The following is a 15921-nucleotide window of genomic DNA, read 5'->3' as shown; positions in this document are numbered from 1 at the left end:
GGAATGAGTAAGCCAAGGTCCTTGTCCCTAAATAACTAGCCTTTAGCTGAGGAGGAAGGCATGTACTCTTCTAATGCAATAAGTAACAGAAGCCCAAAGTATGGAAAATTTAAAGTACATACTGCCTTCTTTTTGTCATCTTTTAGGTCTTAAAACAAGAAAACCATATTGAAGTTCAATTTAAGATCTCAACAGTGCATATTAATAGCTCAATTAAAGTGAAAATTAAGACAGAATCTAAAATGGCTTTGATATAAGTAGCTCACCTATGACTAACTACAGAGCTTTTCCTGAGGAATCTTGCCTAATCATGTGGGCCTTTGGACTCTAATTAGCCTACTCTAGGTTTTTTAAATCTAAACTTATATCAGAAGCTTTGACACAACTCACTACAGCACTATTAACAGTGATACCTCATAAAAAAACAAGTGTATGCAATTCTATACAGTTCCTGGAATAGAAATTTAACAAATGGGGCAATTTCACTCATTAATGAGCATTTACTGCCCTTATTTTATAAATAAAATTAAAATCTAAAGGACAGGTATATTTTACAACACCACTTCTCTTAATAAAAGGACATGGTATCAATTGAGTGCATTCAACTGTAACTGAAAATCTAACATTAGCTTAACAACTAGGACTTTATTTCAAAAAAGAAGTCTGCGGTTGGCAGGTCAGGACAAGGACAATGATAACACGAAGTTATCCTGGAACCGAGTTCATTCTGGTTTTCTGCTCTGCTATTCTGGGATATTGTCTTATCCTCATCTCACTTCCATGTTCTAGGTCAGGGGAAGGGGGGAAAGCAAAAGGGTGAAGGGACAGAAAGATTTCTCCTTGGGAAATGTCTTTTATTGAGGGAAGGAAGCCCTCCCCAGTAGATTTCTCTTACGTCTCAGGTGCAGAACTGGGTCACATGTCCACCCTTAGACCAATCCCAGGTTCATTCCCTGGGTGTGGGGTCATGCCCACCCTCCCTGAGATAAAGGGACTTCCACCACCCTCCTGAACAAATCAGGGTTCTATTAGAAGAAAAAGGAGAGTGAGTATTGGTGGGCAACAACTACTGCCTTCCATGGATACCTTCTTGTGGAAATTCGGCAAGAATAACATGGGAAGTGTTGGTTTTGAATCAAATATTTTCACTCTCATAGCCCCAAGAAGAGATAAATCTACTGATACTTGCTTTACACAGAAAATGCTCCAAACATCTGCCAAGTTTCTCTCCAAATACATCCTTATTAAAATTGTTACCAACCTTCCCGGGTTGGTCCCCAACAAAGGTCCTTCTGCCAGTGTTGTTGGAGCGAATAGAACAAGACCAAGTTCAGTTCAGAAGCAAAGGAAAACTTAATTCTTTGATCAAAGAATGGAGATGCGAGCACGAGCCCTAGAGCACATGCTCTCTCTGGGACAGGCAACCGGAGGGGCTGCTTTATAGGGTTCTCATCTGCGGAGGGAGGGGCAGCTGAGTTCTTGGTCATGCGCAGTTGTGCTGTTCACGGCACTTCAGGCTGCAGCCTCTCTTCACACAGCACGTGGCCATCTTGAATTGAGGTGTCAGGCGCAGCTGTTCTGCCCCAGGAACTCTAATCCAATGTGTTAGGTGCAAGGCCTCTGCACACAGGCCCCTATGGCCAAGTGAAACTAGACTAAGCACGAGAGAAGAGGTTTAGACCTTAAATTATCACCTAGATTCCATCTTATTTTTCCCAGGGCCCCAGTGGGCTTTGCTGGTGACAAAATGGCTTTTCAAGTCTTCTTTTTATACAGGGTAAGGAGGTTGGCTGGCAGTTGTCTCAATTGTCCCGACAGTCTCATTTCTAATCACAAACAGGTGACACGGACAATCAGAGCAGTAGGACTTAATCAAAACCTAGAATACTGATCCTCAAATTAGCAGGGTTTCTTTTTTTTTTTAATTTTAACTTTTTAAAATTTTATTTATTTATTTTGGTTGTGCCAGGTCTTAGTTGCGGCAGGCGGGCTCCTTAGTTGCAGCCGGCGGGCTCCTCAGATGTGGCTCACGGGATCCTTAGTTGTGGCATGTTAACTCTTAGCTGCAGCATGCATGTGGGATCTAGTTCCCTGACCAGGGATCGAACGCACGTTCCCTGCATTGGGAGGTGGATTCTTAACCACTGCGCCACCAGAGAAGTCCCTTTTTTTTTTTTTTTTTAAATAGACTATTTTTTTAGAGCAGTTTTAGGTTCATGGCAAAATTGAGGGGAAGGTATAGAGATTTCCCAAATACCCTCCGCCTTCAGTCATGCATAGCCTCCCGCATTATCAATATCCCCCACCAGAGTGGTATATTTTTTACAACAGAGGAACCTACATTGACACACGATTGTCACCAAAAACCCATAAGTTTACATTAGGGTTCACTCTTGGCATTGTACATTCTGTGGGTTTGGACAAATATAATAACATGTATCTACCCTCATAGTGTCCTACAGAGTAGTTTCACTGTCCTAAAAATCCTCTGTCCTCTGTCTATTCATCCCTCCCTTGGTTGCTTCCAGGTTATGGCCATTATGAATTAAGCTGCTATAAACATCCAGATGCAGGTTTCTGTGTAGGCATAAGTTTTCAACTCCTTTTGGTAACTACCAAGGAGCATGATTGCTGGATCATGTGGTAAAAGTATGTTTAGTTTTGTAGGAAACTGATACTGACAAACTGCCGAAGTGACTGTACCATTTTACATTCCCACCAGAAATGAATGAGAGTTCTTTATCAGGGTTCTTGAAGAACTGGACAAGTTATTTCTCCTATCCAAACCTTTCCTATAGAGTTAGGCTGTGAGACTAGCAGATCTTTAAAGATCCTTCCAGCTCTAACTATATACCTGTGAATGTGCTAGAAAGTGCACATGGGGGTCCCTGTTCTTGAAGGCACCATCTCTTAATCCCTCCAGGCTGGATTAGGTGTCCTTTCTCAGTATTGGGCTCCACACAACATCAGTCTTTATCGCTTTCAAAGATATGCCCTCTGGAGTCAGCCTGCCCAGATTTAAGTTCTGTCTCAGCCCTTATTAGCTAGAGGATTCGAGCAAATTATTTAACCTCTCAAAATTTCATGATGATATTTAAGGTATGATTTTAATGAGTTTTAAGATATGTTGGGAGGTGTGTAAAGCCCTTACTTTAGCTTAGTAAAAAGCTTAATAAGCGTTGACTGCTGTAATTATTTTTCTCCATTGTGAGTTCCTCCAAGAAGAAGCTGTATCTTTAGATTAGTATCCTTAGTGCTTAGTAAATGACCGGGGCTCAGTAAGTATTTGATCAACACAGAAAACGAGCAGGATGACACTAGCCGATGATGTAACCCGGGACGACTTGATCATGGCTAAAGATGACCTCTCTGGTGCCGACATCAAGGCAATCTGTACAGAAGCTGGCCTGATGGCCTTGAGAGAACGTAGAATGAAAGTAACGAATGAAGACTTCAGAAAGTCTAAAGAAAATGTTCTTTATGAAAAACAAGAAGGCACTCCTTAGGGGCTCTGTCTCTAGTGGACCACAGTTGCCTTCCAGGAAAAGGTTGGAAGTGTCCTGACTCCTCGGAGGTGTGAGGTTGGGGAAGTTGCTTAGGAGTCCATGTTCCAGTTGACCTTCATTAGCACAGCATCCTGAGTACCTTTTGAGCATGATGTGTAGGACTCCCATCTGGCTCTCTTTGTATGTTGGTCATGTGCAGTGCTCTCTTCCCAATAAAGCGCCTCTTACTCAAAAAAAAAAAAAAAAAACCACACACACACACACACACACACAAAGAGACCTGATGGTCAGTGTCCTACTAGAATTCAGCAGGACACAGGCTCCTCTATCTCAGTGGCGCCAGGAAACTAACCATCCCCAGTACCTGCAGACCAACAGCAGCTCATTTTCCTTGTGGCCTGCACTTGTTTCTCCTCCCAAACTCCCTGATGGGACAAAATTGCTTCTGTGCCACTCCTGCAGAGCATAATTTTGGAGGAGAAGCTGCCCATCCAGCTTCTAGTACATGGCACCGGGGTTATTGAAACCCTCCATCTCCATCTACCTTCACCCAAGCCACTCCACATAAAATAATAATACTACTCTTTGATGCCGTCTCCATCTCACATAAAGAATAAAACCCTCTTTAGAAAACTTTGTTTTTAATTGATGTGAAACATACAATGTAAGTAGAAAAAAGTGCTTAAATGTGCAAATGTAGTTTCAAGAGAAGTCCCCTCTCACCTTTTCCTCCTACCCACAACAATTTTATATCAGACTGCAGTCCTTGAATCCCTCCTGTAATGATTTCTGGAGCAGCCTCAGCCAAGTTGCCTCTCTCCCCCACCCCCAAGATTTTTCCAGAGCCTAATTATTAAATAAGGGATGAATGATTTAAATGCAATTGGTGATAAGAACTGACTTTAATCTGATAAGATGATACTCCTTGTGATTATGGGGGAAATGAATTTGAACTTTAGTGCAGGTTTGCTCCAGAAACCTCAGATGTTTCACCAGCCATCCATCTCCAGGGACATTCAGAGATCAGATGCCAGACTTTCAGCTTGACTTTAATCCTATAAATCCTGAAACTTGGCCATAAGATTAATGCTCACTGCACCTTCTTGGGATGATAAAGAGTCTCCAGGTAGATGACACTGTCCAGGCCACAGTGGTTATCAGCAGAAGGAGCCATCTCTAGCTCAGCTAGAGAAATGGCAGTAAACAAGGCAGCCAGAGAGGGAACTATCGGATGTATTACAATCATAGTTATAGGTACAAATGGGTCCTATAATAGAAACATGATAAAATTCTGTTTGTTCACACAAAGGTAGAAAGTGGCACTGGAAGCTTTGAAAATTCAGAATCTTTGAATGTTTTCATAGGATTACGTTTTTACTAATTTTAAAGTGCTGTTCATATTTTTAAATCACACATATTTGATCAAGACAGTTTCTTGTTCAGATCTCTAATCTCTTCAAATACCCCATTAACGATCCTGAAGACTGTAGAGATAATCAATACCCTGTATCTTCCCCAAAGTTATGAGAAGACTGTGTGCCAGGAGTGAGAAAGAAGAAAAAGAAAAATAAATCAGGGACTGGACCCAAGGGGATTTTGATCAGAGGATGAATAGTCTTTTTCTCCAGGCGGGATCCATAATAAAGGGTAAAAAGACATAGTACTTAAACAAACCACCCTGTTAGAGAAGCAATATTGTTCCAGAGATAGGAAGGGATGTCATACAAGGATAAGGAATTATTAAGAACACTGACTTCTCATGCATGTGCCTAAAGAGGAACTAACAGAGATAATATATTTAGACTTTCATAAAGCTTTCGACAAGTTCACATCTAAATAAGTCATCCTGGGATCGGCAGGGGCTGCTTTGTTCTGCACTGAGAGCTGTCTCAAAAATTGAAAATAATTTCTGGCCTGAAGTCTTACAACAGCCTGGTTACTAGTCATCCTCCAGCCTCTCCCACCCCAAGATGTTCCTTCAGGATCCAGAATGATCTTCCAGGAGTGCAAATTCAATAAGGTTACTCCTGCTTAACACCTTCAAAGGCTCCCACTGTCATCAGGTTTAAGTCTAAATTCCTTACCTGTGATAAAGGCTTTATGATCTTGTTCCTGGTTACCTTCCTCAGTATATAACTATCAATTTTTGGATGCTCAGCATTTGAACCACTTTATGTTTAGGAATTCCTTACCTGCTTTAGAGCTGAACATACTACATGTTTGCTTTTTCAGTCTCCCTTGCAGCTAGAACTCACACACATAACCTAGGCTCAGCCAATCAGATGCCCTGGACTTAGGAGCAAGTGATGGGAAGATACAGTGGCCTTGAGGAACTCTTTCCAGCGACTGTACTTGTAACAAACTTGAGTTCTTGGGCCAACAGAAGCAGACTACTGGTGTGGGCTTCTGTGCCCAGTACCCCTAGCAGCATCAGTCAGACAAATGGCAGCACTGAGTGCTCAGATGAGGTGTAATTGGTGTTCTCACCAGATCACTTCTGAGTGTGATTTGGGGCACTGTTCATGGTGATGAAAAATCTTTTGAAATTGATTAAACTCTTAAGAACACATTGCTCAATAATTCTCTATGTTAAAAAAGTATTTGTTTAAAAAATTCTGCCTATGCCTCTCTGGGTATTGCCTTCTTTCAAAGTTTAGACACAAAAGATATACTGTAAATGTTTTTCCTGTTACTGAGGTGTACCAAAACAACTCTTGAGGAAAGAAGACTGGTATAATCAAGGATTAATATCTTTTTAAAAAATTTATTTATTTTATTATTTTTTTTAATTTATTTATTTTTGGCTGTGTTGGGTCTTCGTTTCTGTGCGAGGGCTTTCTCTAGTTGTGGCGAGCAGGGGCTACTCTTCGTTGCGGTGCACGGGCTTCTCATTGCAGTGGCTTCTGTTGTTGCAGAGTGTGGGCTCTAGGCGCATGGGCTTCAGTAGTTGCAGCATGTAGGCTCAGTAGTTGTGGCACATGGGCTTAGCTGCTCCGCAGCATGTGGGAGCTTCTCGGACCAGGGCTCAAACCCGTGTCCCCTGCACTGCAGGCGGATTAACCACTGCACCACCAGGGAAGCCCAAGGATTAACATCTTTAATTTACCTTGTTTAAGTCTTAAAATCATTAAGAAAAAAAAGACGTTTTACATCAGAAAAATTGGGCAGTGGATTTGAGCAAGTAAATAACAAAATAAACATAAATGGACAAAAATATATGAAAAAAGTTATCCTTCAATAATAAATGAAATGCAAATTAAAACATTTTCATTAATTAGGTTTAAAAATAATAATAGGGGCTTCCCTGGTGGCACAGTGGTTAAGAATCCGCCTGACAATGCAGGGGACGTGGGTTCAAGCCCTGGTCCAGGAAGATCCCACATGCCACGGAGCAACTAAGCCCGTGCGCCACAACTACTGAGCCTGCACTCTAGAGCCCGTGAGCCACAACTACTGAAGCCTGCGCGCCTAGAGCCCGTGCTCCGCAACAACAGAAGCCATGCAATGAGAAGCCCACGCACCGCAACGAAGAGCAGCCCCCACTCACCGCACCTAAAGAAAGCCTGTGCGCAGCAACGAAGACCTGATGCAGCCAAAAAAAAATAATAATAGTAAACACTCACTGAGACCTGAATGTATGCCACTGTTCTAAATATTTTATAAGTAATAACTCATTAAACAATGAGTTTAATAACAATGTAAGTTTTACTAGTTTATCCATTTTAAAGATAAGGAAACACAGAATTTAAATACATTCCAGGTCACTTCACCAGTAAGCAGAGCAGGGAGATAAAGGTAAGGAGGGGTGGGACTGAAAATTCCAACTCTCTAATCACATGGTTGGTTCTCCAGGCAGCCAGCCCCCATCCTTAGGTGTGGCCCAGAACTCACCTCATTAATATAACAAAAGATACCTTTATCTGTTTCATCACTTAGGAAATCCCAAGGGTTTTAGAAGCTTTGTGCCAGAAACGACCGAATATATATTTATTATAAATCACAGTATAACAGGGTTTCACTTTAATTTGAAGCTATGACTATCTCCTGGCCATTTGGGTCTTCTTGTACCTGGGAAACAGCAGACAAAAAGAAAAAAAAAAAAAGGTTTTCACACTGGCAGCACTAAGTGACCTTGATTACAAGGAGCTAGGGTTGCTGCTACACAATGGGGGCAGAAAGGGATATGCCTGGCACCCAGGGGATTCACTGGCTTATCTTGGAGCTTTCATGTCCAGTGATAACTGTAAACAGACAGTTGCTGCAACAAAGCATCTGATGATGCTAGAGTAACTAAGGTTCTGGCCTTTGGAAATGAAGGTCCTGGTGACTCAGGCAAGCAACCTAGATCTGCAAAAGTTACGGCCAAGAGAAGGGAAATCTACAGCATGGTGGGGGGAAATGAAGATTATCAGCTAGGGCCTCAGACCAGTCACAGCTGTGTAGACTGTAGCTTGTTCCACTAACCCTCCTGTTAGACTGTACCTGACTACCACCCTGAATGATACATTGCAGATTAGATTCAATGTGTGCACAGACCCAAGCAGTACATGGAGTGGATGAGGAAATAGTATACCTCTTGTGCGTGCCTCACTTCCTCTCGGCCCATCTTTTTACTCCAGTTGCTGCTGCAGCTCTCATTTGCCTGCAGGTGTGACCTGACAATACTTCACCTCAGCTGCACAGCACACCACCTGCTTTCTGCCCTATGCTTTCTCCTCCACGAGATGCCAGTAAGAACCCAGTCAGCCAGTCTGAGGCATGCCCATACCTGGGAGTACAAGGGAATTAACTGCATGAGATAACTCTGGACCAAGAGGGAGAAGAGCTAGTACATAAATATTCACTTTTTCCGTGTCTGGGGGTAAAATTCTGTGTCCATTCCACAGAGTTCCTCAGAAGGCCCCTATAGGAATTAAGCCCATTACCCCCAGAGGCAACGGGTCAAGAGCACAGTTTGGGCTCTGAAGATCACAGGGGCTGACAGAGCAAAATAGGAGCACAAAAGGGCAAGGTGTGTTGGCTATGGCTAGAATGGGGGCCACTGTTGGGTGAGAAGACAGGGAGGGTGGAGGCCATGCTGAAGAACACAGGTAAAATGCTATACAGCATTGGGCTTTCCCTCAACCTGTTTCACTCTGAGCAGTCTCCCACCTGTTCTTTCAGATCACTTCCTAACATAAACTATCTACATACAAGCTTTTCTCTCAGGCTCTGCATTTTGGGGTACTCCAGGCTCATACAAGGATCAAATGAGACAATAGTTGTGAATATGCTTTGAAAGTTAAAAGCAATATACTCATGTAAGCCAGCCCCACAGAGCATGCTGTTCTTCCTATAGCACTTGATTTTACTTTGTCTTCATAGATGAAATTGTCACCCTACTGTTTCAAGACTAAACTACAAAGTATGGGGTAGCTTTTATTGAGCAATACTCTGTTACTTCATTTTCATCTTTATGACCTTATGAGGTAGTAGGCATTACTATCTCCATGCCATAGATGATGAAAGGGGGGCCTGGTAAACTCAAGCTAAGATTCTAGACCAGATCTGACCTTCAAAGCCCATGCTCTATACCATTTTACCTGTTCTTCAGCATGGCCTCCACTCTCCCTGTCTTCTCACCCAGCAGTGGCCCCCAATCTAGCCATAGCCAACACACCTTGCCCTTTTGTGCTCGTATTCTGCTCTGTCAGCCCCTGTGATCTTCAGAGCCTAAATCAAATGCCATCTCCCTAGACAGAACTGCTTCTTCATCAGCTTGCCAACATCACTTTCCTGAATCGCTATCTTTTTTTTTTTTAAACCACAAGGTTGTAACTGTTCTGCTGCATTTACCACTGGGGCTGGAGCCAGACGACAGCTTAGGTTTTAAGTAGTAATAAGCACTCAAATAATAACTGTTGAATAAACAGTTGTCAGAGTATGTACTCCTTAAGCACAGGGCCTAAGTTGTCCTGTTGACTGCTATAATCTAAGCACAATAGCACAATGCCTGGCTCATAGCAGACACTCATTTGTTGAATGACTGAATGAATGAACATGAATCTGTTTCTTCATTAAACTGTGAACTCTTACAAAGTAGGGATTCTACAATGTCCAGCAAATGTTTGTTGAATCAAAGTAATATTAAGAAAGAAAAACTTTTTAATGATTAATAGATTCATTTAAACAACAGTACATATAGTCATCATTGCCAGACTTAATATGAGATGTTAAATGTTCGATCCAATTTTCCTTCCCGGATAAGTTTTTCTTTCCTATCCTGTATAGACAGAAAAAAAAAAAAAGTACATTAAAAATGCATTCTGGCACAATTCATGGTATAGCTCTGAAAAACAGGAATGAAACACTCCCAGCCTAATGACAATCCCCTATTGTCTAAAGCCTACAGAGTATGAGTGAGGGAGTAATAATCTGAAGAAATAAAGGGACAATAAGAAAACACTCCTATTGAAAAACACCTATATTTTAGTAAGTAGAATTATATTATCCCACTAAATAGCATACACTGAAAGCAAAATGTAAATACCTTCTAGGTAAGTGTGGCCTACCTTTCTGTTAAGCAATAATTTATCAGATAATCAAAATATATACACTCCAGGAGAGTGGACTGGCCAGTTTAAGGCAGAGCTACATGGGTGGGCTCCAGTGTAGATGGGAACATGAGGCCTGGGGGCTGGGGTTGGGGACCTAGTATCAGAGTGGTCTAGTGTCAAAGATTAGCTTGGCTTTCTGTGCAGTCACATACCCAGGCCTCTGATGGCAGTGAGCCCCACCACAGGCTGCTTTGGCTTTTCTGTTGTTGGAGTATTAATATATTTTAACATTAATTCACAAAATGTGACCAACATCACTGGAATTCATGCAGACAGGGAGCATACTAAGTGATATATGTATTCTGCTAATACTTAACCCAATAAACATCTCTTTTAAAAGCAAACAAAATAAACTAAATATAAAAATTTGCAAAGATAACATCTAAAGATTAATCAGAATAGAAAAGTTTAACTTCTGCACATCTAATGAGAAACAAGAAATTAACTTTTTAAGTTATTTCTATCTTCTCTTGCTTAATATACACATTATAATTTCCTTACCTAATCTAAAACACATCAGGAAAACAAAAATAAATAAAAAAAATAATAAAACACAACAGGAAAACTCTTTCATGAGCTAAGTTCAAGTCTTAGGTATTTAAAGTGACCAATTCATTACTTTAAATTCTAGAGTAGCCATTAAATTAAATTTGAAAGACCCAGAGACAATCGTAGTTTATAAGAAAGTATATTTCTATATGAGATGAAACAATAAAGCAATAAAACTAAACATATAATTGAAACTTCCTGTTTTAACTCAGTTGGAAAGGAATAAAGATAAAAGAGGAACTGAAGGAAGAGTAGAAAGACAAGATGGCAATTATCAAGAGAGAAAGCTGCAGCCAGCACAGAGGGAACCTATCACACAGATACCAAACACAAGGTCCTAATACTTACTCTGTCGGTTTTGAAAACATAATACCAGAAGAGGAGGGGCCCAATTCCAAACAGAGCTCCTAAAAGTGAGGTCTTGGGAGTGGGTCTGAAATTGGGATAGACATTTGCTGATCTTGCATAGGTCCAACGAATCAAGGCAGGATCTTCCTAAAATGAATGAAAACAAAAGATACAGGAAATTAAGTTCTACACTAAGAAACAATCTCATCAGGACTTTTGTGGAGAAGCACAAGAGATGCCCTTTGTTCTCTTCTACAGTTAAGGGTATACCCTGAATATTCCTAAATAGCTTCAAAGAAGATATTTCATTTCCAGTATTTGTTGAATAATTCTCTGATGATCCTGTTCAGAATTTAAAAGACTCATATCATCCTTCAGCTTCCTATGTATTTAAGATTTAAGAATCCTAGTCATTTTAAGCTGTCAGAGAAGGCACTTTTTTTTAAATCATTTTTTTCTATTCTTTTCTGGATTGTTTTTGGCTTCACTGTCTTTCTTGAAGTATGACGAACAGAACCACACAGTATATCCAATGAGGACAAACAGATTTCATATGCTCTATCATACTGTGAACTTTGTTTCCAGGACCTTTTCTAATGCTATGCCCACACTGGTCTTTCCAGGCTACAAATAAACTGCAGGAACAGGAAGACAGAGGTAGGCTAACTCTGAACTTTACATTTTTTAAGCTGACCTCGCTGGTATTTTAAGAGCAAAATTATTACATTTCACATTATTAAAATACTTTTTTGAAAGGATAAGGTTGTTAAAGAAAAATAATCAGATTGTCTTGGTTAAGAAAAAAAGTAACTGTCAATTTTAATATATTTATACTAGAATAACTATGTAAGAATAGCAAATCTACCCCAAATATGTAATTAAATTTAATTAGCTAAATACCCTAATGATTTTACAAAATTATTTGCTCCAGTTAACTGACAGATAAAAACAAGCAAATGAAATCAGCTTTAAAACTTTAATACTAAGCTGTGAGGAGAACATTCAAGGTCTTAACCAACGCCAAGAAGTCATGATTGGTAGGACATAAATAATTAAACTGGATCTTTCACAGTAACATTTTAAATCAAACTGTCTGTCAAACTCTTTGCAGAGACAGTAAAGAAGGTGAAGACACAAGACACAGGTTCAAGGGGACATTTGAGCGCCTTTACCTGAAAGGATAAATACATCTATCTATTCTTGTATCTATCCCTTCCTGCTATTAATGCATTTGAATGACTCTCTCATGCCAGAATTTTCTACCAGTCACCTCTCTACACCTAATATCTGCCAGATCTGTCTTCCAGAAACAGACATTTCATTTCATAAAAATACCAATAGCTCCATGACCATAGTTCATTGAACGAGGTACTGTTGTTGAAAAAGGTTCCAAAACACCTGCCATGGGAGACAGTTCCCCTTCTTTGACACCACTCCACGTCCAAAGGACTATCAGCAGCATGTGACATGGTGAACACCACTTCTTTTTTTTTTTTTTTTTTTAATTTTATTTATTTATTTTTGGCTGCATTGGGTCTTTGTTGCTGCGCGCGGGCGCGGGCTTTCTCTAGTTGCAGCGAGCGGGGGCCACTCTTAGTTGCAGTGCGTGGGCTTCTCATTGCAGTGGTTTCTCTTGTTGCGGAGCATGGGCTCTAGGCGCGTGGGCCTCAGTAGTTATGGCGCATGGGCTCAGTAGTTGTGGCGCACGGGCTTAGTTGCTCCGCGGCATGTGGGATCTTCCCAGACCAGGGATCGAACCCGTGTCCCCTGCGTTGGCAGGCAGGTTCTCAACCACTGCGCCACCAGGGAAGCCCATGAACACCACTGCTTGAAATCATTTCTTCACTTGGCTTCAAGGGCACACACCAGCTTGGCTTTCCTCCTAACTGTCTGGCCATTCCCTCTTAGTCTCTTTCGCTCTCTTCCTCCTTATCGCCCCAGTCTCTTAATATAGGACCTCAGACCCTGTGGGTCTTTCCTATCTACATTCACTCCCTTGATAATCTCTAGTCACATGGTTTTAAATATCCACCTATAGGCTGATGACTCCCCAAAACTATGCCTCCAGCCCTAGACCTCTACCCTGAACTGCAGACATAATATCCCACTCCCTGCTCAATGCTGACATATTGTCTAACTGGCAAATGTGATGCCAAACATGATGTATCCCAAACTGATTTGCCAATATGCGATTCCACCTTCATCCCTGATCCTTTCACACTCTTCCCTATCTTGGTAAAAGGCAACTTCATTCTTCACTTCAGTCAAAAACCTTGGAGTTATCCTTGAGTCCTCTCTTTCTCTTACACCACATATCCAATCTGCCAGCTAACTTGATTGGCTCTACTTTCAATACATAACCAGAATGGACCACTTCTTACCAACTCCACTGCCACCACCCTTGTAGCCACCATCAGCTAATAAATTAGATCACTGCAAAAGGCTCCTAACTAGTCTCCCTGCTCCTGCTTTTGCTCCCCCATAGTCTCTTTTCTACTAAGCAGCCAGAGATGTTGTTAAAATGTAAGTCCTGATTATGGGACACCCGACTCAGAAAAGTCCTTTCAACGGCCTATGAGGCTTGGTGTGATCTAGTCCCAGGTAACTTTCCCATCTCATCTCTTCCTACTCTGCCCTCACCTTTCTCCATGTTAGTCACAATGGTCTCTTCAGTATTTTGGGGATTAACCAGGCACACTGCTGTCGAAGGACCCTCGTATTTGCTGTCCCCTCTGACTAAAATGCTACTTTCCCAGAGAGCTGAATGGCTAGCTCCCTCCCCTCACTTCTCGGAGATCTTCAATGTCACCTTCCAAGTGAGGCCTTTCCTGTGCCTTTCTAAAACTGCAGCTGCTCTCCCTCTCTACTACATACACACACTCCTAATCCCCTTCCTTGCTTTATTTTTCTTCTTATCACTTCCCATTACCTAACAGACTAAATGATTTAATTTTTTAACTTATTACTTGTCTTCCCTCTGGAAAGAAAGCTTTATGAGGACAGGAGTCTTTGCCTGTTTTGTTCTCCACTGTTACCGCAGTATCTAAAAGAGGACCTGGTACATAACAGACCCTGAGCAATTATTTATTCCCTAAATCAATCATTCTTAGACATTAGGCAAAGAATTTCCATGTATTGCTCAATATATAACTGTCAGGCCCTCATTTACTTAACAGAACAACCAGTGAGGCTGGTGTAAAACCTGTTTTACACAGCAAAACTGTAACTGCCCTGGGTCACAGGACTGGAAAAAGAAAATCTGGAGTTTAAACCTCATCTCTGTCTGACTCAAAGTCTCATTTTTTTTTTTTTTTTTTTTTTACATCTTACTATCTGGCACATCAAATCCAATCGTGTGAGTATGTATATAATCAATGTCTCTGTCCTCACCTTCTCCCAAGTAAATGAGGTTCTGGCTGAAGACAATATAGCCAAATGGTTAAGAGATGCTTTGGGTTACACAGACTACGGTTCAAATTCTGCTCTATCACTTGCTAACGTATATCACTCTATGACATACTTGTCTTTCCCATGTAGTCTTTCTCATCTGTCAAATGGGGATAGTAATACAGCTTAACTCTTTGAATAGCTGTGATATTTGAATATCATTCAGAAAGAGTTTCAATAGTGCCTGGCACATTGTAAATTTCTTTCAATTCTCACAACTTCCTTAAATTCCTACGGAACACCAATGCAACTGTTGGGAAAAGTCTTTTTTCTTTTTTAATCTAAAAGCACACTTCTTAAATAATAATAGCTATCAGTTTACTGGGCATGTATTATGTGCCGGGAACGTTATACAGACTATCTCATTTAACCTCACAACGATTCTATAAAGAATGTACTACCATTTCCATATATGAAAATTAGAAAACTAAGGTTCAGAAGGGTTAGGGATATTGCACAAAGTCATATAGTTTGCTAGTACATACTGCCTCGGCGTTTGACTCCAAAGCCCAAAGCTTCAGCAAGCTGTAGGGTGTTTGGGTCTTTAAAAGATATAAACCGAAAAATCACTACATTCCCTTCAAAAGAGAGCAGTATTGCTATAACTGTGAACTGAAAAGTGGAAAACATCTTTAAAAATAATACACACACACCCCCCACATTTCCTGAACACTCATCACAAGCCAGGCACTGTGCTGGCCGGTCACGTGCCTTATCTCATTTAATCCTCCTAACAGCCTCATAAGATAGGAATTACTATATTATCCCCATTTTTCAGACAGGAAAACCGAGGCTAAGCAGCAGAGTTGAACAACTTTTTCAAAATCACTCAGGCGGGAAGTGATCAAGCCGAGGCTCAAACCCAGCCTGGTGCGAATCCAGAACCCGTCCTCTTGACCACCGAGCTCTCTGCCCAAGGTCAAAGGGCTAATGAACTGGCCTGCTCTCTGGGCCTGGAAGAGGATCCACGTCTAAAATACTCTTCGGTAACGGTGACCGCCCCGCGGCGTGATCCCCCTTGTCAGGTCTGAGCTGCCCAGCCCGACGGGACCGTCCCGACTCTGGCCCCTCGATTCCCACCCGCTGGCCCCTCACTCACGATGACCCCACGACGGCTGGGGTCGTTGTACTGAAGCAGATACTCCCGTTTAAGCCGGGATCTTATGGCCAAACGCTCGGCTTGTGCCTTCCGGGTTTCCGGAGATATGTCGTATTCAGCTGGGTCGAGGGTAGTGGGCAGGGTGGCCAGGCGCGACGGCTTGTACTTGGGGAACGACATCTTGGCGACCCGGCGCACAACTGCGCCTGCGCGGTCCGAGGCCCGCCCTCTTCAGTCTGACCTTCGTCCTGAGGCAGTGCGCCTGCGCGTTAGCCAGAGGTTGAAGATGGAGTTTAGCAAGAAGTTCAGCCTGTTTCCTCAACCTTCCTCACGGTCCTGGCCCCCTAGTGGCGATCTGCGCAGGCGCAAGGTACTT

At 41.8% G+C, this 15921-nt stretch overlaps 1 protein-coding gene and 1 long non-coding RNA gene across 2 annotated transcripts in view; one reads left to right on the top strand and one right to left on the bottom strand.

The window, feature by feature from the left end:
* Positions 1 to 9678: 9678 nt before the first annotated feature.
* Positions 9679 to 15767, bottom strand: NDUFB4 (NADH:ubiquinone oxidoreductase subunit B4). Its single transcript, XM_061193144.1, has 3 exons — positions 15546 to 15767; positions 11000 to 11146; positions 9679 to 9768 (listed from the first exon to the last, which is right to left on the bottom strand). The coding sequence occupies exons 1-3, from the start codon at positions 15723 to 15725 to the stop codon at positions 9706 to 9708; spliced, it is 390 nt and encodes a 129-aa protein (XP_061049127.1). The 5' UTR covers positions 15726 to 15767; the 3' UTR covers positions 9679 to 9705.
* A 58-nt stretch (positions 15768 to 15825) lies between these two features.
* The window catches only part of LOC133093355 (uncharacterized), a 41063-nt gene continuing 40967 nt past the window's right edge, over positions 15826 to 15921 (top strand). Inside the window, exon 1 of the long non-coding RNA XR_009701265.1 lies at positions 15826 to 15915. This is a non-coding gene — a long non-coding RNA (uncharacterized LOC133093355). The remainder of the gene's footprint in view (positions 15916 to 15921) is intronic.

The sequence above is a fragment of the Eubalaena glacialis genome, chromosome 6 (genome assembly GCF_028564815.1).
Source record: "Eubalaena glacialis isolate mEubGla1 chromosome 6, mEubGla1.1.hap2.+ XY, whole genome shotgun sequence".
NCBI lineage: Eukaryota > Metazoa > Chordata > Mammalia > Artiodactyla > Balaenidae > Eubalaena > Eubalaena glacialis.
Note: the sequence above shows the minus strand (reverse complement) of the source record. Positions and strands in the feature narration are given on the sequence as shown.

What these genes read in the sequence shown, in the direction of transcription:
- NDUFB4 (XM_061193144.1), bottom strand. Translation starts at nt 15,725, where the DNA reads ATGTCGTTCCCCAAGTACAAGCCGTCGCGCCTGGCCACCCTGCCCACT. An exon ending in CCAGCCGTCGTGGGGTCATC is followed by an intron (nt 11,147 to 15,545) that starts GTGAGTGAGGGG and finishes CATTCATTTTAG; the next exon opens with GAAGATCCTGCCTTGATTCG. An exon ending in ATGTTTTCAAAACCGACAGA is followed by an intron (nt 9,769 to 10,999) that starts GTAAGTATTAGG and finishes CTGTCTATACAG; the next exon opens with GATAGGAAAGAAAAACTTAT.